General features: G+C 40.5%; 3 protein-coding genes, 1 long non-coding RNA gene and 7 other non-coding genes across 17 annotated transcripts in view; 9 read left to right on the forward strand and 2 right to left on the reverse strand.

Annotated features, from left to right (window-relative positions):
* C10H11orf54 (chromosome 10 C11orf54 homolog) overlaps nt 1-5,548 on the reverse strand; it is a 22,652-nt gene extending 17,104 nt beyond the window's left edge. The window contains exons 1-2 of one of the 2 annotated variants that reach the window (XM_029542779.1): nt 5,438-5,548; nt 527-673 (exon numbers count right to left, since the gene is read on the reverse strand). In XM_029542779.1, coding sequence (XP_029398639.1) covers nt 527-581 — 55 coding nt within the window. In that variant the 5' untranslated portion in view covers nt 582-673; nt 5,438-5,548. Of the gene's footprint in view, nt 1-526; nt 674-1,950; nt 2,028-5,437 lie in introns of those variants that run through there. The other variant, XM_029542780.1, reaches the window with a different exon arrangement.
* An 81-nt stretch (nt 5,549-5,629) lies between these two features.
* Nucleotides 5,630-13,815, forward strand: Taf1d (TATA-box binding protein associated factor, RNA polymerase I subunit D). Its single transcript, XM_021207916.2, is given in 8 exon segments — nt 5,630-5,678; nt 6,997-7,091; nt 7,848-8,223; nt 9,125-9,300; nt 9,611-9,662; nt 10,673-10,786; nt 10,789-10,849; nt 12,374-13,815. Coding segments are annotated over 7 exon segments (861 nt in total). The 5' UTR covers nt 5,630-5,678; nt 6,997-7,020; the 3' UTR covers nt 12,385-13,815.
* Nucleotides 12,159-12,288, forward strand: LOC115064944. Its single transcript, XR_003844755.1, has one exon. It is a non-coding gene; the product is annotated as a small nucleolar RNA SNORA40 (small nucleolar RNA).
* LOC115064896 lies at nt 13,404-13,534 on the forward strand. The gene has a single exon (XR_003844719.1). It is a non-coding gene; the product is annotated as a small nucleolar RNA SNORA18 (small nucleolar RNA).
* On the forward strand, nt 13,671-13,742 carry LOC115064949. The gene has a single exon (XR_003844759.1). It is a non-coding gene; the product is annotated as a small nucleolar RNA SNORD5 (small nucleolar RNA).
* A 56-nt stretch (nt 13,816-13,871) lies between the features above and the next one.
* Nucleotides 13,872-16,394, forward strand: LOC115064802. The gene is made up of 3 exons (XR_003844618.1): nt 13,872-14,714; nt 14,972-15,028; nt 15,908-16,394. It is a non-coding gene; the product is annotated as an uncharacterized LOC115064802 (long non-coding RNA).
* LOC115064883 lies at nt 14,409-14,545 on the forward strand. The gene has a single exon (XR_003844707.1). It is a non-coding gene; the product is annotated as a small nucleolar RNA SNORA8 (small nucleolar RNA).
* Nucleotides 14,770-14,902, forward strand: LOC115064890. The gene has a single exon (XR_003844714.1). It is a non-coding gene; the product is annotated as a small nucleolar RNA SNORA1 (small nucleolar RNA).
* LOC115064882 lies at nt 15,118-15,191 on the forward strand. Its single transcript, XR_003844706.1, has one exon. It is a non-coding gene; the product is annotated as a small nucleolar RNA Z40 (small nucleolar RNA).
* Cep295 (centrosomal protein 295) overlaps nt 15,546-25,527 on the reverse strand; it is a 44,452-nt gene continuing 34,470 nt past the window's right edge. For 3 of the 6 annotated variants that reach the window (XM_029542776.1, XM_029542777.1, XM_029542773.1), the window contains 8 exons: nt 25,186-25,431; nt 23,657-23,799; nt 23,082-23,226; nt 22,002-22,591; nt 17,996-18,136; nt 17,763-17,856; nt 17,568-17,677; nt 15,547-16,102 (listed from right to left, as the gene is read on the reverse strand). In XM_029542776.1, coding sequence (XP_029398636.1) covers nt 15,968-16,102; nt 17,568-17,677; nt 17,763-17,856; nt 17,996-18,136; nt 22,002-22,591; nt 23,082-23,226; nt 23,657-23,799; nt 25,186-25,431 — 1,604 coding nt within the window. In that variant the 3' untranslated portion in view covers nt 15,547-15,967. Of the gene's footprint in view, nt 16,103-17,542; nt 17,678-17,762; nt 17,857-17,995; nt 18,137-22,001; nt 22,592-23,081; nt 23,227-23,656; nt 23,800-25,185; nt 25,432-25,527 lie in introns of all 6 variants that reach the window. The other 3 variants (XM_029542774.1, XM_029542778.1, XM_029542775.1) reach the window with 2 other exon arrangements.
* Nucleotides 15,566-15,681, forward strand: LOC115064894. Its single transcript, XR_003844718.1, has one exon. It is a non-coding gene; the product is annotated as a small nucleolar RNA SNORA32 (small nucleolar RNA).

Here is a 25,527-nt window from a genome sequence, read left to right on the forward strand (position 1 = left end):
TTTGAGACAGGGTTTCTCTGTATAGCCCTGGCTGTCCTGGAACTCACTTTGTAGACCAGGCTGGCCTTGAACCCAGAAATCCGCCTGCCTCTGCCTCCTGAGTGCTGGGATTAAAGGCATGTGCCACCACGCCCAGCTGGTGTTTTCTTTTTTGAGACATAGAAATTTGGATTTTTTAAAAATAAAAATAATACTGAACAGATACTGAAGCAAAAATTTCTATATCAAAAGTACTATTTCAATAAGATATAGAAAGGTAATTAGCTACATAGATACCTCAGGGATCTTTTGGTTTTGTTTCCTGGAACACTCCTTAAATACCCAAAGGTTAGCCAGGCCTAGTGTCACACACCTTTAATTCCAATACTCAGGAGGCAGAGGCAGGAGGATCTTTGTGAGTTTGAGGCTAGCCTGATCTACAGAGTGAGTTCTAGGACAGCCAGGGCTACACGGAGAAAGCCTGTCTCAGAAAAATTAAAACACACACACTAAAAAACCAATCACCCAAAGCTAACATCGTTTTTACCTTCAGCAAGCTCCTCCAGGCTTGGCACATGAAAGGAAAACTCAATGCAAGCCATCGTCCTTCCTCTCAGCAAGGCTGCTCAGACACAGCAGCTGTTGGCCGGCTACCACGAGAGCTCACAGGACACTAGCATGAACAGTCCCGGCTCTGGAAATGAAAGATGGAGCTCAGTTACTTGATGAAGGCAAAGGTCATCGAGGTTCCATAGCCTCAGAGTTCACTTACATAAGGAGGGCAAAGTGCCCCAAGGCCACTCAGAGCTCACACAACTTCCTGCCAGTTCCATGTGAGCAGGAGCTGAGGGACCTCTGCCCTACAGACTGTTCCTTCCCTCTTCTTCCTTTTGACCTATTTTTCTGTTCCCTCACTCCCTCCTTCCTTTCTTCTTCCTTCCTGGCAGTGTTGTATGTGGAACCCAGGGCTTCAGCTACATCCCAGCCCAACACTATTATATGAATCCACTTTTTATACTTTTTTCCTTTCTATCCTCATTTCTATTTGCTTGGTACTGGCATTGAGCCAGGAGCTCAAGCATGCCAGGAAAGCGCTTTCTCACGGAGTGCTATACCAGCCTAAACCCGAGCCTTTCTAACAGATGGTCTAAGAATATGGTCTTGAAACAAAAGACATGCACTAAGAATTACAAATAATTGGTTTTACAGTTGTGTGCATGTGTATGTATATACAATCTGTACAGTTCACAGTATTACATAGGATAGATCTCTTGGTTGATATTCTATATTTGACATTTAAGCTAAAAGCTAATTGTCTTAGAGTTATCCATTGCTTTTAATACTACATTTATTTGTGTTTGTATGTATGTGTGTATGTGCATGCATCCTTGTGCACGCGACATAGTATACTTGTAGAGGTCACAGGACAACTTGTAGGAGTCTGTTCTCTCCTCTACCATGTGAATGCCAGGAACTGAACTCAGTCAGGCTTACTGGTAAATAACTTCACCCTCTGAGCGATCATGCTGGCCTGACTACCCACCCTTATTATTTTTAAACAGAGTACAAATTTTATTCTAAAAGTAGACCTCAGTAATAACAAAACACCAAAATCTGGCATTATAATAGTATAACAGGAGTTTGTTTTGTTTTTTTCCCTGAAGCTAAAAAAAAAAATCTCATTTAATTTGAATTATTCCTTTTATCTCTCATTTTAATAAGAGAAAATTTTAGTTACCAATTGAAATGGAAACCTATGAATGATTAGATTCTGAAAGTCTTTTTTTTTTACTTTAATTTATAAATAAATATACTTACTTGGTAAGTACTTTTAACATTTGATTAATCTGGTAACCTAATCAATTATAATCTTATATTTTCCAAACATGCATGGCAAAAACACTTCACAAAAAAAAAACAAAACAAAAAAACAAAAAAAACAAGCACATATATTCATAGATTGGTACTTACTTCCCTGTTCAGGAAATCGGCCTTATAAGCAAGCTCAGTGAGATGGCTAGAGGGATTCAGGGAAAGAAAAGAGATGGGCAGGGCAGTGACAGGCAGGGCCAATCACAGCACAGGACATCAAATCACTGAGGGCATTCCTGCCTCCCAGAGCACCATGGGAGTGCAGCACTCAATATTGTTAATGGAACATCTCCTTAATCAGAAAGGTTGGGTTTAAAAGTGCTCACGCAGCAAATGAAAGGTGGGTCCCTCAGACTGCTGCAGGGTTCTTTTGGTTTGTTTTTCTCTTTAGACAGAGTATCTATACCCTGTCTACATAATGGAATTCCTCCAACTCACAGGTCCTGCCTCTGTGTCTGCACATTCACAGGGGGCTGACAAGGAAGCCTTGATCTGTGTGCTGAGAGTGGAGCTCAGTCCTGGTGGACAGCAGTCTGTGCTGATAACTGCTGAGCCAGTTCTACAGGCTCATGCTTCTTAGGCTTACGAGTTTTTAAAAATTATTTCACTAAAAGTATTTGTGTGTGTGTGTGCGCGCGCGCATGCGCGCACATGTGTGTTGTGCGCACACATGTGTGTTGTGTGCACACGTGCCAAAACCCACATGTGGAGGTCAGAGGACAACTTGCAGAAGTCAGCTCCCTCTCGGCACATATAACCCCTAAGCCATCTCTGGCCTACGATTTCTATTTTTGACCATACTTTCAGAACATATATATTCCATGAACATGCTATTGTATATATTTAGCACCTTATATTTACAGTTTTTCTTTTAAGATACAGGACCCCAACATTGTCTCCACAAATCATCCTCCTGCCTCAGCCTCCAAAGTAGCTGAAATAGGTGACATTTACTTTAGTACTTTACCAAACATTCGTTTTTATTGTCTTTTAATTATTTAACACATATACTCTTGTGTTTCAAATGAAATATAAGTAATTATTGAAAATAGGTTCCAGCTGCTATAATCATACTTGAATTACTCTAAACATATTTTTCAATTGATTGTCTTTAATTGTTTAGAAGTAAAACATGTTAATTTTCTCTTGAAATAGTTTAAGACTGGTATATCGTATACAAATAGAGCTTACACACTCTTTACCCTGAGGCCCCCAAGTTAACAGTTTACCACACTTTGTATCAGGCAACCAGAGATACTTCCTAATAGATAAACATGCCCAATCTGCACAATGAAGAGCATATTAGTCCATTGCTGATTGTTTTACTTTATTTTATTTTTTTGTTGAGATAAGGCTCACTATGTGGCCCAGGCTAGTCTGGTACTGTGCTCTTCCTGTTTGAACCCCTTGACTGCTGGGGTTCAATGTATGGACTTCCACACCTGGTCTTAGTATAGCTCAGCATATAATGAGAAAAATGAAAGCACTTTAGATGATTATACTTGTAGTAGAATAATAGGGGTAACAGGAATTCAAATTAGAGTAATACCCCCTTTTGGAGATAGGATTTTTCTGACTAGTCCTGTCTGTTCTGTAGACCTCATTCTGTAGACCAGGCTGGCCTCGAACTCACAGAGTACTGGGATTAAAGGCATGTGCTACCGCTGCCCAGAAATATCCCTAATTTTATACTTTTTACTTTCTTAAAAGAAAATCATTCAGTTTGTTTTATATCCCTACCAAAATAGAGACAAAGTCTAACCATGAGAGTCTCCAGCCAGGATGACTGGTTTAGAAATGTAGATGTTTGTGCAGATGCCAGCAGGGGAGAACACACGTGTGCAGAGGGTGGGGTTGGAATTAGGACCTAAAGGGAACGGTTTCCACAGATAGTCAGAGCTGCTCCAGCACAGCTTCCAGACAGATGAAGGTAGATGTTTACTGTCCTGATGTAGGTGGTGGGAGTCAATGGCTCAGAAACAGGGTAGAGAAAGGGTGAATAAACGGGAAGATAAGTGCAGGGGGAGAAACAACACAGAAAGCAACAGACGGACCGTGGCACCCATGCTGAGGGTCATGTTTAAGACCACCCTGTATTCAGAAACTGTCAGGCTGTCTTAGGCTTCCTATTCCTGAACAAAACATCGTGACCAAGAAGCAAGTTGGGGAGGAAAGGGTTTATTCGGCTTACATTTCCATACTGCTTTTGATCACCAAAGGATGCAGGACTGGAACTCAAGCAGGTCAGAAAGCAGGAGCTGATGCAGAGGCCATGGAGGGATGTTCTTTACTGGCTTGCTTCCCCTGGCTTGCTCAGCCTGCATTGTCATAGAACCAAGACTACCAGCCCAGAGATGGTCCCACCCACAAGAGGACCTCCCCCCTTGATCACTAATTGAGAAAATGCCTTACAGCTGGATCTCATGGAGGCATTTCCCCAACTGAAGCTCCTTTCTCTGTGATAACTCCAGCTGTGTCAAGTTGACACAAAACTTGCCAGTACACAGGCCCTTTAAAGTCCCTCAAACTTCTCAAATCCATGACAGACTTATATTGTACTTCTTATTGTACAGAAGGGGAAACAAAATTTATCCAAGACCATTCAGTTGTTACATGGCAGAAACAGAATTCAAAAGCAGGTTCAAGCCAGGTATGGTGGTGCACAAATTTAGTTCCTGCACTGGAGGCTGAGGCAGGGGCAGAGGGGTGTGGAGGCAAGAGGTTCTCTGTGAGGTTAAAGTCAGCCTGGCTTACAAATCAAGTTCTAGGATCCTCGGGGCTACATAGAGAGACATGTGTCAAACAGCAGCAACAACAACAAACTCAAAGGCAGGTCTGTAAATCCAGAATGCACCCCACCCTATGCTGAATCAGCAGTGAAGAAATGGCCCCTTCAGCTGACACCAGGAAGACTTCAGAATAATCCTGCAGCGCCAGGAGAAGTGACCATGCTTGAGCTTCATCTTCCGCCTAGACTGGACTTCTCCTCTCTTCCAAATATATTGCACACAGTAGGTGGTCTATTAGTTATTAGGTACTTATGCTATATCACACTTTTACGATATACTAGACTAGTAGGGTTCAAGCACAAGGCTGGCTTTACAGCTTTGCAAATAGTATAGTCACATAGGACCCTATATTCGTACAGATCTAACCACACACACAGGTCTTTGTTAGCTTTTTTGGTTTTATTCTTTTTCTCGGTGGTGCCATGTACACTAGGCAAGCTCGCTATAATCCAGTTATATCTCTAGGCCAACAACTTTACATTTGAAATGTGTTTGTCTATGAGAACTCAAGGGATAGTGAAGCGCGAGCACATCTGCCCTCTCACCACAGACCTTGTCACCCATTCAATAAGGTGTCTGTAATGTTCCCTTACAACGTAGTCCTAGAGGTCCTCCATGGCTGCAAAGCCAGAGGCAGTGCTGCAGGACTCCACGGACAGTGTGCAGGGGACAAAAAGTAGAAGTAAGGCAAGTGAGTACACAGGGACAGTACACAAATCCATAGCACAGGCCACCCTTAGTCTGACAGAGAGCTTGGCACACTGCGGGCTCAGTCACCACAACAAACCGACGCTCACCTGACCCGCAGCGTCCTCCCACTTGCAGGAATGCCTTCTCTCCACTCGGGAACACAGGTTTAGTCTCCTGCCAGTCTTTTCTGATAGCCCAAGGCCAAGGAGAGCCGGGGTACCGCCCCTCCCGGAGGCCCGCCCACCGCACGCACAGCCACGCTCACCGACGCGCCCTCACGCGAGATTTCGTCCTTGTCTTAGTCCGGCTGCTGGGCGCGGGAGCGGTCTTTTCGGCGCGGCGGAAGAGGTAAGCGGTTGCTCCGTGCGGGCGCTCAGGTCTCCCGCGGCCGACCCGGTGGGCGCCGGGCCCGCAGGCCGGGGCTCCCTGGGCTGCTGTCCGCGCGGAAACGGCGCTAGTGTAGGGCTAGGGGCGGCGGAGCGGGCCGGGATCCCGCCATCCGTAGGCCGCGCGAGGCTCCGGGTCGCTGTTGGGAGAGGCCGAGGGGTTCTGGGCCTGGCAGGCGGTTTTAGCGCCGCGGAAGGGGTCGTGTGCTGCCTGCGCGCTTCTCTTAGGTTCCGAAAGGTTCTTGTCAGCCGGCGCACGCGCATGGTCGACGCAGCTCACCACGTGGCCTCCCTCCAAAGCTTGTAGTGTTGGAACTGGGAAGTAGCATACAGGTGGGGGAGATTGCTAGGTAGGGTTCTAGAGGAATTATCTCTGAATTTCGTTCGTTGGGGTGAACGGGTCAACCTTAAATTTCAGTTTTGATGGGATAATTTAAAAAGGCAATTCATGTAGCGGGTATTTTGCAATCTAATGTAGTCACCCTGTTAGTCTTACCGTTGAAAGTTGTGATTAGTTTAGTTCTAGGGTTTTGTGTAGCCCAGGAAAACTGAAGTTTGTTCTCCTTTAGTACATGTACATATGGGCGTTTTACCTGCCTAGTATTTCTACATCACGTGCACACAATGCTCACAGCCCAGAAGAGGACATCGAATCTCTTAGGACTGGTTACAGCTAATTTTCGGCTTCCACGTGGGATCTGGGTGTCTAATCATAGTCCATTGAAGAACTCTTAGTTCATTGACAGTATTCTTAACTGCTAGGCTATCAGTCTCAGTCACAATCTAAAGGTTCTTGTACACACAGTTGGGATTACAGGCCTGTGGCCATTTGATCAATAATTTGAGCTACTATCACCATATCCCAACTACCCGCACTCTGTTTCAGTGTCGGGTTCCCAGCCCAGATTGGAATTAGAAATGTTACTGTGAGGCCAGGTGGTGGTTAAAGCCATGTCTGTTTTTGGGGGGTAGATTGAAAGAGAAAACAAACTGCATTGGAATGTGGCTTGTTTTCACTCGCAGATTTAAAGAAAGCCATATGCCATATGTGTGAGGGTACTCGGGAAGACAAAAGATCAGTAACAGGGAGCTGGAGTTAATGGGAGATTGGGAGCAACCCGAGGTGGGTACTGGAAACAACTCTGCTGAGCCCTCTCAGGCTTTAAAGTACATATAAAATGTACGATCCATAGGGATTTTACAGAAATTCACAGTGGGAAGGAGTATGTTGAACTTTTCCATTAGAATGCTGTGTACATCGTTGAAATTTGTAATTGCAGAAAACTGGGTAAGGCAGAGAAGTGATGGCTCAATCAGAAGTGAATTCTGTTGTCTGTGTGGCATCGGATAGAGCTGGAGATACTGGAAACCAAAGGTAAGGTAGCTTTTGTGGGTAAACTAGATTCAGTCCAAATGTTCAATTTATTTTGAGAGAGCATCTCAGTAGACAGCTATGGCTGCCCTCACCCAGATAACCCTGCCCATCTACCTCCCAAGAGTTGGGATTAAAGGCCTACTACCACACCCTGCACTCCAGTATAGTTGAATGATGGGAACTTATTTGTAATGCTTGTCCTTAAAGATAGAGAAAACCTCAATTAGCATTTATATTAGCTTGACTAATAACAGTTTGATACACTGTTTAATTACAGATAACTACCAACCCGAACATGTAGAAATGGAATAGTCTATTTTTTTCTAAGAACTACATTTTGGGTGCTAGTTTTGGTTTTATTGTCCCATTTTTGTTTAATAGGTAGATAGTGGAAGTTTAGTGATAAAATGGTGCTTTTGAAAGATAAAATTGAACATTTTAACCAACTATGTCTTGTTTTGGATATAATAGTATCAGTGGTTAACTGGTACTGAATCTATTCTAAAATGCTGGGTATGATTTTAGGGGGTTGGTCTTTGAAGAAATGTACTTTGAAATTTTAACATGGTTTTTAGGTTTCTCTTAGTGCTTTTGTCATCTGTCGTTCCTGGTGCTCTTAGGTCAGTAGAGGGTGTTGGAGCTGTGAACTGAAGGAATGCATGATTGAGCTGCCCGGGAGCATGGCTTTGCCACTTGGGGGGGGGGGGAGGATTATATCTAATCATAACTGAGTGATGCAATTTCATTTTGTTTTAGTGATGACTCGTCTGATGGCAGCTTATTTAAAACACAGTGTGCTCCTTCACCTACACAAAAGCGAAGGCATCCTACCGTGAAATGTGTTACCTCACCTACAGATTCGTCAAGTGACTCTTCTCTAGAACCAAGGCCCCTGACTTTAAAGGCTATTTTTGAAAGATTTAAGAAAAAGAAACGGAAAAAGAGGAAAAAGAGAAAATATGAGCTAAAAAGACCACGAGGAAGACCAAGAGGAATACCATCTGGACCGAGGAACACTAGAAGGTCACAAATAGATGCAAAACAAATTAAAGACAAAGGAGCTGTGTTTCCATTCTTAGAATCTGAAAGTGGAAGAAAACCTTTACCTTGGAAGAAAATTTTAACATATGAGGTGAGTTTTTTTTTTTAAATGTAGGTGAATACATTAGGTAAGATTAAATGGTTTGTTGGTCATTCTTAATTGTCTGAGGGACACCTGAAACAACAGATTGTTACTTTTAACAATACTATGTAAAGTGCTCCAATTTTCATTTCTCTTGCACCACTAGTTAGAGAAATGTGCACAAGCATATTAGTGTGCACACAGACTTATGAAGTTATATTCCAACGAGGTTCCTTATGCAGGTCCCTTTATATTATCTCTAAACTATTCTGAAGAACATCATACCCAGCTTTCTTTTCAGCAGTAGTCAAATCTTTGAATACAAGGTCATCAGGTATGGTATCATTTAAGGCCCACTTTTAGAAGTACCCAGGAAGGGCCAGAGAATAGGACCATGAAGGAAGCTGCTGATCCTGTGCATTGTTAGCCTAGGAGCTCTTGCTCAGAATATAACACCCACAATCTAGGCAATCATACAAAGATTCTCTTTGGGGATCCCTTCTCAGGTAATTCTGAGCTATGCCAAATTGACAGCTAAAAGTTAACTAGGTCAAGGGCTGGAGAGAAAAACCCTAGTTAGGTTTCTCAAATGTTTGGGCATTAAATGTTTAATGACTGCAAGTGGTGAGAAAATGCAATCAAGAGGATTAATATGTCATCTTTGTGTCAGCTTGCCAGTTTGGGTTGTCTTCCTATTGACCTTGTTCTTAGATATTGTCTTTACTACCCAAGTCTGGAATTACAGTAGAACCATCATGTACATAACATTTACATGGTTTCTGTGCTTTCAAATCTGGTCCTTTTGATGAACAGCAAGCCGTTGTTTATTTAGCCCCTTGGTACAGTTTCAAGTTTGATTATAATTAGTATATGATGTTTTAATTAAGGAATTGTGTGTTCTAACTTGCAGCAAGCAGTTGCAAGAGGATTTTTTCACCACATTGAAAAACTCAAGTATGAACACTACCTTAAGGAATGCTTGAAGCAAATGCACGCTGGGGAAGATTTAGAAAAGGAAGACCTTGACAGTCGTAGGCACAAATACATGGATGATGATGGTTCACTTTCTCCTATTGAAGAGCCATTGTAAGTTGGATTTTGAAGGGTAATTTGCTTAAGGGTTTGTCATTTGTAAGCTAATTTAAAGACAGTCTCACTACTGTATAGCTTTGACTAGGGTTGAACTCATTTACCTGCCTCAAGTGCTGGGGTGTCCATCTATAAAAATGAAGATCCTATAAAATTCTTCAGTAGTAATAACTTCTAGTCCATTTAAGATTTTTAGTCTGTATATATACAGGACATCAGTTTTGGGAGGATTATTTTTCTTTGACTATAGGTTTCAGTGGTATCAATACTAGGTAAGATTTGTGACACATTCCATTTAATGTTACAGAACTGAAGATGAAGCAACAAATCCTCAGTCTGAATGTGATATCAAGTTGGTTGTAAGTGGCTGGTTTTTACTGTTTTTCATTTACAGAATGTAGAAGTTGTATACTACTGAAATTTCATTTAGGAGTGGAACTACTATTTAGGATATTTGATACTAAGGATTTTTTTGTGACTTTTTTTTTTTTTTTTTTTTTTCCCCCGAAGACAGGGTTTCTCTGTCTAGCCCTGGCTGTCCTGGAACTCGCCTTGTAGACCAGGCTGGCCTCGAACTCATCCACCTGCCTATGCCTCCCAAGGGATTAAAGGCGTGCTCCACCACACCCGCTTTTTTTGTGACTCTTAACTCTTAGCCCCAAGTGTTGGGGTTTGAAGCCTTGTCCACATTTATATTTATCCCAAGGTATCATACTGCTGAGAATTTGTAGGATATGGAGGCTAAAGGTTAGACTGGCCTCTTGAGACCTCAAACCAGTGGATTAACCTACCAGCATGGTCTTTGCTTCTGCTATTGGCTTACAAAATGTGGTATCTGCCTGGCTCTAATCTTTAAGATTTATTTTTTAAAAAAAAATCTCAGTATTGTGTTTTGTTTGCATGTAAGTATACCAGGTGTATGCCTGGTGCCTGGAACTGGTGGGTACATGGAATTCAATCTTAGCTTTGGAGAAGCCAGTGTTGTGGCTTATTTTGTGCTGCTGATTTTATACTGTTTTCTACCTAACTGTGTGAGTGCTTTATCTGCATGTACACCTGATTAATGAAAGAGGGCACCAGGTCACATTACAGATTGTTATGAGCCACCATGTGGTTGCTGAAATTTAATGCAGCACCCCTGAAAGAACAGCCATTGGTGTCTAACTGCTGAGGCATCTTTCCAGGCCTGAAAAGCCAATGTTCTTAGCCACTGAGCTAGCTCCTGATAAAATTAATAAAGAAGTTTTAGCTAATCTGGTGTGCTGTCAAATGAGAAAATAGTGCTGGTGTAGTCCAGAATATATTTGCACGCATCCACCAGTCAGTGGTGATTTTAGTTACTAGGTTTTTTTTTTCCTATTAAATGCAGGAAGATAGTTGCTTCATAATAAGTTCAGACTTCTCAAGGAAGAGAAACTTGGAACAAGAGAAGATTAAGAAAGAATCTACATTCTCTAAAAAAGCCAAAACCAAAGATGCCGCACACACATTCAGAAAGGGCACGGAAGGACCTGGAAAGGAGATGAACATGTGACTATCAAAGAAGGTAAAGAACATAGATAATAGTGTATGCCAGGTAGATACAGTCTGGGAAAGAAGATAAACTTGCTGGTAGAAAGCTAATAAATAAAATAACTCAGTAAAGCTTCTTTCATTGCTTGATTTCAGAGTAAGAAATACTCTACAGTATTTTACTACAGCAAACATGATTGTGATTCTGGAAGGAAAATGCTAACAAGATCCTATACATGTCTAGTTTCAAGAACCCCAGTCTTGCCCTTTTGGTCTTCGCACTCAGCAGAGCAAGGTTGTGAAGAAAGAGTTATGTGGTACACTTTCTTCTGCCTTCTGTGTCTGCGTCCCTCGCAGAACTTCCAGCAGTGACATGTTGGGCCAGAGTGTCTGGAGGTTTACCACCTCCGTGGTCTGTCGTAGCCACTATGAGGAGAGGGTCTGGGGAAGAATTTGCCATTTTCAGTGGAAAACAAATGGCGGTTACCGGCTGTGATGACCATGTACTTTGGATCTGGATTTGCCACCCCTTTCTTTTTTTTTTTTATTTATTTATTCTATATAAGTACATTGTAGCTATCTTCAGACACTCCAGAAGAGTCAGATCTTGTTACAGATGGTTATGAGCCACCATGTGGTTGCTGGGATTTGAACTCCAGACCTTCGGAAGAGCAGTCGGGTGGTCTTACCCACTGAGCCATCTCACCAGCCCCTCTCCTTTATAGTAAGACACCAGCTACTTAAAAAATGAGGATATTTAATTCACCCCTTTAACAGAATGAAGAAAGTTTAAGAGATGATCTGAAAATTGGATTAAACTCTTGAACGCTTACACTAGAAAAAGTTTTAAATAAACTAATGATTAAAATCCAGTCTCTTCAGTGCTTAGCCCAAACAAATTTTTTAAAAAAATTATTTCATTTGTGTATTTTGCCTACATGCATATGTACAGCATGCATCCTGGCACACAAGATCAGAAGGCATCAGTGCCTGGAGATCTAAAGTTACAAGATGGTAATTAGCCATTGTTGGTTATATGAGCTGAACCACAATTAACATCTACAAGAATGGTATTATTTAGCCCGGCAGTGGAGGCGCACACCTTTAATCCCAGCACTTGGGTGGCAAAGGCAGGCAGATTTCTGAGTTTGAGGATAGCCTGCTCTACAGTGAGTTCCAGGACAGCCAGGACTATACAGAGAAACAATGTTATCTGAGCTGAGCTTTCTCTTAGAACCCACATCCAGGTTCTGTCTGAAAGTCTTGAGTCAAACAAGTGCTTATCTTCCTCTATTGTTTTGAATATTACCACTGGCTTTGTGTCAGATAGGTACGGCTTTGATAGCACTTGGTGTGTTTTTGTTCAGCTGCTGGACAAAAAGGCCAGCTGAACAGGTGCAAAAAATAAATCCTCTTTTGCGACCTAGAACTCATTGCACAGTATGAATTTTGATACATACAAGAAGGAATATAAACACAGGTGTTATTGATGAAGTTGGTTCTAGTAATATACAGTTTATAAAGGTAATGCAGTACATGAATATTCCTTTTTTTAAAGGCTTGTCTTGATTATGAAGTCAGAATTGGAAGATACCCATGAATGGATGTTTGTTTCAGTGTTGTAAGTAGCATGTAAATTTACATCTTTAGAGTTACATTAACTTTCAGTGATGCTAATTCTATGAAAGTTTTAGTGTTCCAACCTTCAGTAAATCCTAGAACGTTAGAATCAATAATTTAAACTGAAATAGGTATGTTTAGCCGAAGAACGCAAAAATAAGGTCTTACACTCAATTTACAATATTATAAACTTTTCTCAAGCATGGTTTATAAATTACAGCAGACACCTTAAAGAATCAGACTGTCCCTTTATTTAGTTTTATCTGCCTATATATGCTGGTACTTAAACTTTATCTTCTCTGCCCGATGTAATTGTCTCTGAGCCTTACTGCCCATCTGCTATTGAAGGCCTAGCCCTGGAAGCTTATAATCTGGTGTAGGCTTAGACTGTTTTCAGTCTTTGAGACTTTGCTGAAAAAAGTTCACCCTTGTTACTGAACTTTTGTCTGATTTAAATCAGCTGTTCTGACTCATACTCCTCCAAGCTGACTGATTCATTCTGACTTCTGCCTCAAACTACCTCGAAGTCTGTTCTGATCTGGGCTCCTCACTCTGAGCTAAGAGTGTATTCACTTGTGTGTCTAGCCTGTTCTCTCTTAACCTGTCTTTGTAAAGTTGTAGTAAAAATTGCCTATTGCCCTCTTAAGTTGCTTCTCTTTCCTCCTGACATTTGGGCATTTTAAATCTTTGTCTGCTACTCAATTAAGCATCACTTTCATACATAGGTGCTTTAATCTTCATTGTTTAGGATTAAAGTTATGTGCATGTCTATATTCCAGCCAGCACAACCATGTTGCTGGGTTAAAAATCCTACAGTAAAAGCAAGCTTGAGAGTTCAGTTCAGCACTATAAGAATGTAGGCTTGAGCTAGGCAAATATTCTGAGATTATTATGTGATTTCCTTTCCTATTCATAGATACCCATATAAAAGATGGCTGGAGAGCTTCACAGTTGTTAAAGTTGTTGCTCTTGAGGTCTATCCCGATGGGGCTTCCCTAGTAGCCAGACGTCGTTGGAAACGCCTCATATAGTAACTTGTGGTTTTACTTGACTCACAGGACTGACTGTTAGGTCTGTGGGAAGGAACTACAAGACAGCTAACAGTATAAAACTGATGTGTCAATTTTTGTATTTTGTTTTTTTAACTTTAGGCACTGGCATTTCCTTCATAAAGATTTAAGAGTTCTGAGTGTTAGGTAAGTTTTAGTGACAATAATAATGAGAAAATAGTTACAGTTCAGATGATGAATTAAACTGTTCAACTGCTGAATGATCCAAACATGAACTAAAATTTAATTCTGACAGAACTAGCTACAGCTCTTAAATCATAGTAAACTTGGCAGTTTTTATAACTGAAATGATATCCTTTTTAAAATTCATATACTGTTCTCTAGGAATGGACATGAGAAGACTCTTCAGAGATGTTGGTAAGTAAAACTAGTTTTGGTTTTTAAGTATAAAATCTCCAGGTTGCATGTAAGTTCTCAGCAAAAACATTTGCTATGTGTGTACAAACTAGAAAGTACTCCCTTTGTTAGGCTAGTACATCATTCAAATGCCAGATCAAAATAATTAGAAATACTCATTCAGTAGGGATAATTGAGTTCTTTTTAAAAGATACACCATGTACTAGTCCCACACCTAAAATTCTAGGAGTTGAGAGTCTTGAGGTGAGAAGATTCAAGTACAACCTGAGAAACGGAAACTTGTCTCAAGATCAAATTCTTGGCTGGGTAGCTGGCATTGTGAATATAAGTACTACGGTTAAACCCTAGCAGCCAGGCAGGTATGATGGCTAAACCTAGAAGCTGATTTTAGTGAGAAACCTCAGGGAAGTCCTCAGGGAAGGTGGTCAGTATCAGTGTGTGTATGTACATCTACCCAAAGAACATAAATCCTTTGATCTGAGCTATTTTCCCATTTGGGATTTTAGCTGAAAGTACCCAGTAGGGGGCTGAGTGTGCTTAGGACTTTGCACTGCATGGTATCTGCACTCAGCAGTTCTTTCCTGTTGGGTGTTCAAAAGACAGTGCAATAGAAACTCACTATCTGGCATCGTTGGTTTCTTGGCTTTGTGCATGTTAAACCTGGTATTTCTAATGATACAGTTTTTCATATGTACATAATTTTTGTATGTAGGTGTGTCCGGGAGGGCAGAGCAACTTGTAAGTTTGATCTCAATGTGGGGTCTTAAATTACCTGGTCTTAAAGCTTGGTTGTCTGATAAATGACCCATTCCTCTTCTTCCTAGGGTGACACAAGCGAACCCTACCTTAATGGTAAGACATTTTTCTTTTTCTTGCTGTCTTTACTTTAGTAGAAACATCATATATGAGCCTCATTGTATGTAAGAATGGGCATTGTTGGTCAATGTCCAGAACTGGTCAATGTGGCTAAATTGAGATACAGGTCATGCTTCCATCACAGCAGATAAATTACAGTGGTGACAATGAGACCTGTAACATTTGTCTACTATACTCAAGTGCAAAGACTTGTTAATTCATTTTATAATAATTTCTTATGATCAATTTTGTAGGTTTAAAGATAATTTAAGAAGGCGCCCTAAAGTAGATTGAAGAAACCCCCAAATCTGGTAAGAAATTAACTCTGAAACCACATGCGAGATGAGATACTGAAATTCACTGCCAGATTTGTTTAGGATTAAAGTTATCCTACCATAGATGATGTTATGATGATAGGCAAAAATGTTCAACTGCTCTGAATGGGCTGAATGAAAGTAGCCTTTCTGAACATCTATATTGGTCAGTGTATGACTGGTGACAGTCAGCCATATAGGTGAACAAGATAGTGGCTTCAGGTATCATGTGCAACATTCATTTCCCCCTAGTTTTACCTCTTCAAAATCAACCTACAAACAAATCCCCCATCACTGGTTAAGAATTTAGAAGTTGCTGGGCAATGGTGGCGCATGCCTGTAATCCCAGCACTTGGGAGGCAGAGACAGGCGGATTTCTAGTTCGGGGCTAGCCTGGTCTACAGAGTGAGTTCCAGGATAGCCAGGACTGCAGAGAAACCCTGTCTTGAACACCCCCCCTCCAATAGAAAGAACCGCACACATACACATAAAGGCAAGTAATGGTCATTTTAGTCATGCTGCTTATTTTTATGCCGGTCATTACCAAGGCTTTTAGAATGCAGTTTCTCATTTGCTGTGGACATGTATGTATGTATATATATACATATATATGTGTATATATACATACGTATACATACATATATACATATATGTATATGTATATATGCATACATTTTGACCTTTACCTGCCCACCTGAGCCCCATATACAAAGAGCTTTTGGGCTATAAAACCCACAGCTCATAATAACCAAAGATTAATGTTCTTCACAGAACAAATCCTGCACTGTTTTGATAGTGCTGTGTTTTTCTGAGAAGATAACATGCATTTCCCTGAATCACTTAAGTAAACTAATCATTAATCTCATTGTCTTTCAGGTGACCTGGATGGACAGCAAATCCCTCAATTTATTTGACTTAATCAGTAAAAGAGAACCTTTAGTATGAAGTCAGCATGTCTAGAGTTTCTAGTGCTTTATTTTTTAATTTGTACTTTGTTGAACTGCTCATCCTTTTTCTTGCTTTGTTTTCTCTTCTCTTTGCTGTTTCACCCCAGTTAACTGCCTGTGTAACCTGTAAGAGAAATTTGTGGAATTAGGCTGGTAGCAAAATAATAAAAGCAAGTGAATGAAAAGATACCTTAGTGCTTGGGCAGATTCTTCCTGAAGAGAGAATGGTAAGTCATCTCATTAGATTCTGAGAGCAATTTGACAAAAATTCAACACTGTTGAATTCGGAAAACTCAAGGCTTTAACCTAGTTCAGCCATCTTGAGGCACTCACTAAAAAGGCTGCCATTTTCTTGTTTCCCTGTACAAAAGGATAAAAAAGACTTCCACATACTATCAGAGACTGAAAAGGCTTCAAGGCACAGGGGAAAAATTCCTGGGACCTCAAAATTACAAAGCTTCTTTAAGAAGCTTCTGTGGATGTCAATAAGACACAAGTCACCAACAGATTGGGAGAGGATCTTTAACAATCCTAAATCAGATAGGGAACTAATATCCAATATAAGGAGCTCAAGAAGATGGACTCCAGAAAATAACTCTAGGGGTACAAAGAACTCTCAACTGAGGAATAACAAATGCCTGAGAAGTACCTTAGTCATCAGGGAAATGCAAATCAAAACCACCCTGAGATTCTACCTCACACCAGTCAGAATGGCTAAGATCAAAAATTCAGGGGACAGCAGATGCTGGTGAGGATGTGGAGAAAGGAACACTTTGGGATTGCAAACTGGTGCAACCACTCTGGAAACCAGTCTGGTAGTTCCCAGCAATACCTCTCAGGCATATGCCCAGAAGATGCTCCAACACATGGACATAAGGAATAGCTACAGAAAATGTGGTGCATTTACACAATGGAGTATTAATTTGCTACTAAAAATGAAGTTATAAAATTTTTAAAACAAGTGGAGAATATCCTGAGGTAACCCAATCACAAAATATAACAATGGAAGGAGTTACAGAGACAAAGTGTGAAGCAACAACTGAAGGACAATCCAGAAATTGCCCAACCTGGGGATCCATCCCGTAACAGCAAAACCAGACACTACTTTGAATGCCAAAAAGTGCTTGCTTGCAGGAGCCTGACATAGCTGTCACTTGAGAGGCTCTGCCAGTGCCTGACAAATACAGAAGTGGATGTTTACAGCTATCCATTGGATGGAGGCCAGGGTCCCTAATGAAGGAGCTAGAGAAAGTACCCAAGGAGCTGACTGGCTTGCAGCTCCTAGGAGGAACAATAAGTGCCCTAGAGCTCCCTGGGACTAAACCACCAACCAAAGAACAAACACATGATGGGACTCATGATGGCTCTAGCTGCATATGTAGCAGAGGATGGCCTAGTCAGTCATCAGTGGGAGGAGAGGTGTTAGGTCTTGTGAAGTACAGGGGGGAAGGAAGTACAGGGCCAGGAAGAGGGAGTGGGTGGGTTGGTGGGGGAGGGAGGGGAAGGGATAGGGAATTTTTGAGGGTGAAGTAGGAAGCCCAAATAAATGGGAAAGGAAGAAAACCTGTAGGTAGCTTCTCTTTGGATACTTTGGTTTGAGGTAGGCGAGTTTTATTCCAGATCTCTCTCTGCCTCTGGTAGGATCGTTCCATAAGTGTCTTTCTTGTCATAGATGCTTCCTGTAAACTACCTGATGTAGCTGTAATGTTTGAGAAAAAAATTATTCATGGCTTTCACCTCAACATTAATGGTTGATGTTATCAAGCTGGTAAGAAAGGGTTTACCTGAAGGTACCACTGTGGGTTGGTCCACATAAGGCTCTGATACAGTTCCACAAACAGAGGTCTCCATTGAAGATGTAGGCAGAATGACACCTGCCTAGTTGCAAGAAAGTCATTTTGGGTCTGCTAGCATCTTGCTTTCCTCCCATCTCCCATTCTCATGTATAGTTTTAATACTTTTTAATTTAAAGCCTGGCTGTTTGGCCTGTTCTAGCAGTTTTGGTGAAGGCATTTACCTGAAAACAACTCTGTGCTTCATTGTCTTCTCTGTCTTCAAGGGTTAAGTTTGCAAGATCTGTTTCAGCGATGCTCATGTCACTAGTGCTCACTAGAGTGAGATCTGGTTCTTCCATTATACCGTAGCCAGTTTCCGTTTCCTGATTAACAGAGAAGAACTGTCCTGCATGATGCTAGGTTAGCAAAGCCTGGGGTAATTACTGGTGTCCCTCTAAAGGTGGACCATTTCAATTGGGTTTTGGAAAGAGATGAATGCAGAATAAAATTTTTCCTGGTAGCTATTCCTATCTGACCTAGAAATTGCCCTACCATGAATATTGCCCACAGTGATGCTCTCAGCTTTTGTTGTTCACTACAAAATGATTAGAATGAGATCCAGCCATCTGTATATTGGGGCTGCACTAGTAGAACAAATCTGTTAGCTCAAAACAATTCCATAGGCAGATGGAGATAAAATTTCAATTAGTAGTCTTTCTACACTTAGGAGCCAGTGATAACTACATGCCAGCTAACCTACTTGGCACCCTCCCCACATCAAGTTAGAACAATACTTGCCTATACCATACTGTGGTATTTTGTTAGGGAAAGCAATGAAGTACACATCACCCTTCTTAAATTTATTATAAATTTCAGTAGCTAATTTATGAGAGGAAATGTGCTGGAAAGTGCTTGGAATAATCACAGTGTGGGTTAATATCAAAGTCACTGGATATTTTTGACATAAAAATCTTATCAGGAGCCATAAGGGAAAGACTCAAAAATTAGATAAAAGGACCCCAAATCAAATGAGCTAACCTAAAGATAATTTATGAACCTATGTAGCAAAATTTTTAAGTAGGGGTGAAAAGTTTGGTTGATAGCTATTAACCTACTAATTTTATAGATGAAATACTGTTGATATGAGTAACGAGTAATTCTAGCACAAATGTGTTAACAACTTGGAAGTTATCAGACCATAGGTATTACTCCTACAATTAATTTACCTGACCCTAATCTATTAATCCAACACAGGGGTGCTTTAAGGAAAGATTAAAAGAAACATAACTATTAGAGGCATTGCCTACCCAGCGACTAAAGTTAAACTGCTGCAGTATCCTGACTGCAAAGGTAACAACAGGGTTTCTCTATAGCCCTGGGTGTCCTGGAAATCACTCTGTAGATCAGGCTGGCCTCGAACTCAGAAATCCGCCTGCCTCTGTCAGAAGTTCAGATGCATTTTATTAATGTATTAACATTTCTAGTTCCCATTCTAACTGCTATTTTTACATTCTACTTTTAGAATGTAAAATCATAGAGTATATGCAATTGTGAAAAGTTCCCAACACTGTTGGGCCATTTTGGAATTCTCCAACCATTTGCAGATGCTATAAGGACTGGAGAGATGACTCAGCAGTTAAGAGCACTGCCTGCTCTTCTGAAGGTCCTGAGTTCGAATCTCTGCAAACGCATGGTGGTTCACAACCATCCATAATGAGATCTGATGCCCTTTTCTGGAGTATCTGAAGACAGCTACTTACATATAACAATAAATCTTTGGCCCAGAGTGAGCAGCGGTCCTGAGTTCAATTCCCAGCAACCACATGATGACTCAACTATCTGTAGAGCTACAGTGTACTCCTATACATAAAATAAATCTTTAAAAAAAAAAACTTTTCATAAAAGAACTGATACTCCCCCTAAAAGCCTCAGTATCATTATTATTGCCCCAACCCTGTCATTGACATTAGCCCTAAGTCTATGAATTTAATTACCCACACTAAACCCTTAATCAATTTAAATCTAGGAATTTTATTCTAGTAACATTAAGCCTTTCAGTATATTCCATCTCATGGTCTGGATGAGCATCAAACTTGAAATACTCCCTACTTGGAGCCCTTCGAACAATAGCCCAAACAATCTCATATGAAATAACAATAGCCATTCTACTTTCAGTCCTCCTAATAAGCGGCTCATTTTTCCTATACTCATCACCACCCAAGAACACATGTGACTTATTATACCAGCCTGGTCCATAGCTATAATAAGATTTATTTCCACCTTAGCAGAAACTAACTGAGCAATTCTCATAGGAACGTGAAGCGGACTTAACCAAACACAAATGAGAAAAATTATAGCATATTCACCAATTACCCACATAGGATGAATAATGGCCATCCTCCTTTACAACCCCCCCCAACACTCCTTAACTTAATTATTTATATTATCCTTACAATTCCAATATTTATTTTACTTACAGCCTTCATCCATAACAATTAACTCAATTTCATTCCTATGACACAAAATACCAGTAATTCTATTAACAACCTCTTTAATTCTGCTATCCCTAGGAGGTGTCGTCACCTTCTAGGCTTTCTCCCAAAATGAACTATCATCACAGAACTTCTACAAAATAACTGCCTCATCCTAGGAATGCTAATAGCCTCAATAGCAGTGTTACATTTATTCTTTTTTTATGACTCATTTATTCAATTTTTCTTAACCATATTTCCAACCAACAATAACCCCAAAATAATTACCCACCACATAAACTTCAAACACAACTTTATTTTCCCCTCCCTAACAATTTTGAGTACAGTTGCCCACCAGTTTAGGATACCAAAGGCCAAGAAAATGAACAAGTTTAACTTCTGATAAGGACTGTAAGACTATATCCTACATCTACTGAATGTAAATGAATCACTTTAAAAGACCTTAACTAGATTGGCAAGAATCAAACCTATGAAAATGTAATTAACAGCTAAATACCCTACTTCTGGCTTCAATCTACTTCTCCTGCCTTTCAGAAAGGGGGTGGGGGAAGCCTTAGTAATTTCTCTACACCTTCAAATTTGCAACTCGTCATGATTTTCATCTTAAGGCTTGGTAAAAAGAGGACTTAATTTCTGTGTTTAGATTTACAGTCTAAGGCTTACTCAACCGACTCTAAAAATATCGGAACTCTCTATGTCCTATTCGATAGCAGAGCAGGAATAGTGGGAACAGCACTCAGCATCCTAATCCAAGCTGAATTAGGACAATCAGGCACACTACTGGGTGATGACTACATTTTTTTTTTTTTAAAGATTTATTTATTTATTATATGTAAGTACACTGTAGCTGTCTTCACACACTCCAGAAGAGGGAGTCAGATCTTGTTATGGATGGTTATGAGCCACCATGTGGTTGCTGGGATTTGAACTCCGGACCTTCGGAAGAGCAGTCGGGTGCTCTTACCTACTGAGCCATCTCACCAGCCCCATGATGACCACATTTATAACGTCATTGCAACCACCCACACATTTGGTATAATTCTCTTCATAGTAATACCAATAATGGTTGGGGGCTTTGGAAACTGGCTTGTTTCAATAATATTTGGAGCCCCTAATATAGTATTTCCATGAATAAATACCGTTGACTTCTACCTCCCTCACTCCTCCTTTTCCCAGCATCATGAATAGTAGGAGCAGGAACAGGATGAACTATATACCCACTCCTAGCTGGTAATTTAGTCCATGCAGGAACAGCAGTAGATCTGACGATTTTCTCCTTACATTTATCTGGTGTATCATCTATTTTAGGGGCTATTAACTTTATTACTGCCATTATTATTACTATTGTTATTATTGTTGTTTTTTGTTTGTTTTTTTCAAGACAGGGTTTCTCTGTATAGCCCTGGCTGTCCTGGAACTCACTCTGTAGACCAGGCTGGCCTTGAACTCAGAAATCCGCCTGCCTCTGCCTCCCAAGTGCTGAGATTAAAGGCGTGCGCCACCATTGCCTGGCTTATTACTGCCATTATTAATATAAAACCACCACTATAACTCAATACCAAAGGCCACTATTTGTGAACTCTAGCATTCTGCCAGTTACAATAGTAGTGAAAACCATGTGCAGTTGACTAAAGTTGGAAATAAGCAGCCTGTACAGTCTCCTAAACCTCTGGACAAAATGTGATAGAAAATGAGTGTCTGAAGTGAGGCTTTTCAAATTTGCTTAGAAGTTTTCAATGAAGAGGAATTAACTTACCCAGATTGGAATAGGGCTCCAAAACGGACAGGACTCAGATTTTAATATGTGCTCTGCTTGTGCTAGCTGACGTACATTTCTTACAGCTTCTGTAGTGTCAGTTTCAATGAAGTTCTGAATTGGCTTTTCATTTTGAATACTCAATGGATTAGACCCTTGAACTGAAGCCTCCATCTCCACTCTTCCTACATGTGGATTTATAGGTAGAACTACATTTTCATCTTCAGTGAGTCTTTGTGATATTGTAACTGCTCTTCTCGACAGCTCTTCAAACCCGAACATTTCTTGTCTGCTTTCTAATTGTTTTACTGAGCACTCACTAGAGATAGTACCACACGGAGTGCTGTGCTGCAGGTGTAACTGATCAAATAGAGCAGTATCAGATGATCCACAGGCAGGACTCAAATTCTCTGTTGAGGGCTGGCGAGAAGTACTTTTTTTTTTATTTTGTAATATTTCAGAACAGTTCTGTTTTTCCATGCTTTGGGAAGTCCCTCTTGCTTCAATGCTATAGATACTGGGTAGGTCAGCATGTTGACTTTCCTGTGAAGAGAATTCTGGTCGAAGCTGTTGAAAAGACTGTTCAGATCCTGAATTAAAAAAAAAAAAAAAAATCACAAAGTCAACACTGGATAGAGAGTCACAATTTAAGTAAACTGTAAATAGGTTTTGTGAACTACAGTTTTAGAAGGAAAAGTTGATGTATATAAACATACAATAAATCCAAAGGTCACTAATTTTCACAAAAAGCATGTATTCTCTAATATTGTCTAAGTTCCATGGTTATTCCCATGAGAATTTTGAATAACAAAAATAGAATGTGTATGTGTGTGTGTGTAATACAATGTTTAGAAAGATATGACTACAGTTAGTCAGATGGGACAAAAGGGATTTCTGATTGTGTGAGACTCAGTACTGCACACATTTAAGTCAAGTATATATTACATTGCTTCAATAAAGGAACAGAATCTCTGATGCAGAGAACCAGGAAGGGGACAAATGAGGAGGTGAGAGTTGGATAAATGCCAAAGAGATGGAGAGAATCTTCACTTGATTTGGCAGTCTCACTTAGTCACACACCCTCAGTTGTCGCAGGAGCCTGGTTAGTATCAAGTTGGCTCAGCCTTGGGTTAGGAGAATGTGAGCTGGCCGTCAGTGCTGTGAAGCAGACTGTGCTTGTGGACAATGCCTTAACATGTTTTTCAGATGAAGATGCCGAGCTCTCCTGAGAACAGAAAGAAAAAAGGCTGAAATTCTGATCTTATACTACCAGTCAAATCTACCATAGTCCTTTGATATTATTTTTCTTTAATTACAGCTTCACCATTACAGTCACAGAGTTGTGATGATTAAAGAACTCCTTTTTCAACCAAGTACCCTTCTTAGTAGCTACTGACCTAAATTTCTGAAAGATGAACCTGTACTCTGCCCAGAATGCTGTAACTGCTGTGAGATAATGAGTTCCTTGCTCTGGTCTCTATAAACCCACTGATTGATAAGTGGGACACCTCCTTTATTGAGGTGTACAAGGAGCCACACATGGCTGAAGGGAGTGAAGCAGTTTCTCATTCAGCTACAAATTCCACCAGAACAAGATGAGTGGTCTCCACCTTTTAATCGTCCCTCAATACTCACAACGCTGAACCTGTACATACCTGGCAAAAGTCTCTGTCGTCTTGAGATGTCCCAGGGGATGGTAAGTCACAATCTAGATGCGGTTCTAAGGGTTTAAAGAGCTGACGATGCAAGTGTGGAAATATGTGTTCCAATTCTCGAAAGTCAAGGTCCACAGCTGGAACTTTAAGGACAAAAAAAAAAAAAAGATAAGTTTAACTTTAAAGTGGTGGCGCACGCCTTTAATCCCAGCACTCGGGAGGCAGAGGCGGGCGAATTTCTGAGTTCGAGGCCAGCCTGGTCTACAGAGTGAGTTCCAGGACAGCCTGAGCTGTACAGAGAAACCCTGTCTTGAAAAAGCCAAAAAAAAACCAAAAAAACCAAAAAAAAAACTTTAATGAAGCTCAGGAAATGAGTGCTAAGAACATGCTCATTAGTGTTTAAACATTTCTAATACAGCAAGATTACTTCCATTTGCTCTCCATGCGCACAAGGTGCATTCAAAGTAAGTCCAATCATTACTGTTCCCCAGATAAAGGTGGCTTTCAATGGTTAATTAGGAATGGCAAGCCACACAAGACTACATGGGAAACTGAGTTGTAAGAGCACTGAGCTCTCATTAACTTACTCATCACCAGTGTCTTCCTTGTTGTGTGGCCCATGTGCTATTGTTGATATATGCTATCTTATTTAACTCCAACTTCTTGTATGAAAGAGGTAAATTAACTTCTCTATGGTCCCACAGGAGCAAATGCTCTAAATTCTACCCAAATCCCTGCCTTAGTTGTGTGATTAAAGGTAAAGGGAGCTATCCTTCTCTTTAGGTTCTTCAAAGTTCTTTGTTTTGTTTTTTTTTAATTTAAAAAATTAAATTAATTCATTTATGTGTGTGAGTGTATGCACATGTACATGACATGGTGCATCTGCCATAGTGCTCGTATGTAGGTCAGAGGTAACCTCTAGAAGTTAGTTCTCTCCTTGCACCAATGTGGGTTCTGTGAACTGAACTCAGTCACTATGACATGGGTTGATAGCAAGTGCCTTTAATGCTGTGATGGTTTGCTTATGTTCAGCCCAGGAAGTGGATCTTTTAGAAGGTGTGTCACTTGCTTTCGTGGGCTTTAAGACCCCCATTTTAGCTACCTAGAAGCCAGTATTCTGTTAGCAGCCTTCAGATGAAGACATAGAGCTCTCAGCTCCTCCTGTGCCATGCCTGCCTGGATACTGCTATGTTCCTGCCTTGATGATAATGGACTGAACCTCTGAACCTGTAAGCCAGCCCCAATTAGATGTTATCCTTATAAGAGTTGCCTTGGTCATGATGTCTGTTCACAGAAGTAAAACCCTAATTAAGACAAATGCCAAGACATCTTCTTACTGGTACCTTTGTATTTTTCAGTTAGACAGTGCTCCCAGATACTGTTTCATAAATGCCCTCAATAATATCTGTGGAACAAATGATGTGCAGGCCATAAGAAATATGAAGCTCAGATAATACTTAAAACTAAAAAAAGATGAATGATGAAAAGCTAGAAAAAGTTATACAAATATCCTTTTAAAATAATTTTACCCTGAAAGTCTCTTCTGTCAGGTATCAAATCTGTTTCATTCACATCCTTGTCCATGATCTGCTGAACATGTGTATGATCAGATGTACTTTCTTCCTCCATGGGCAACAGAGAGTTATGAGCACATAAGGAGTGCTGCTGCTGATAAATAACTTGTATTGAAGGGACTACAAAACTAAGAGGATCAGTCTCTTCCTGCTTATTGGTAGATTCTTGTTCTAGATGCTCTGTCTGTTCTGAAAATGACTCTGAAATTGAATGTAATGAAAACATTTAATTAACATTTATAATAATGTCTGGGTACTTCATCACAAACATAATATGTCATAGCAATATATATTGCT

This window comes from Mus pahari, chromosome 10 (genome assembly GCF_900095145.1).
Source record: "Mus pahari chromosome 10, PAHARI_EIJ_v1.1, whole genome shotgun sequence".
Lineage (NCBI taxonomy): Eukaryota > Metazoa > Chordata > Mammalia > Rodentia > Muridae > Mus > Mus pahari.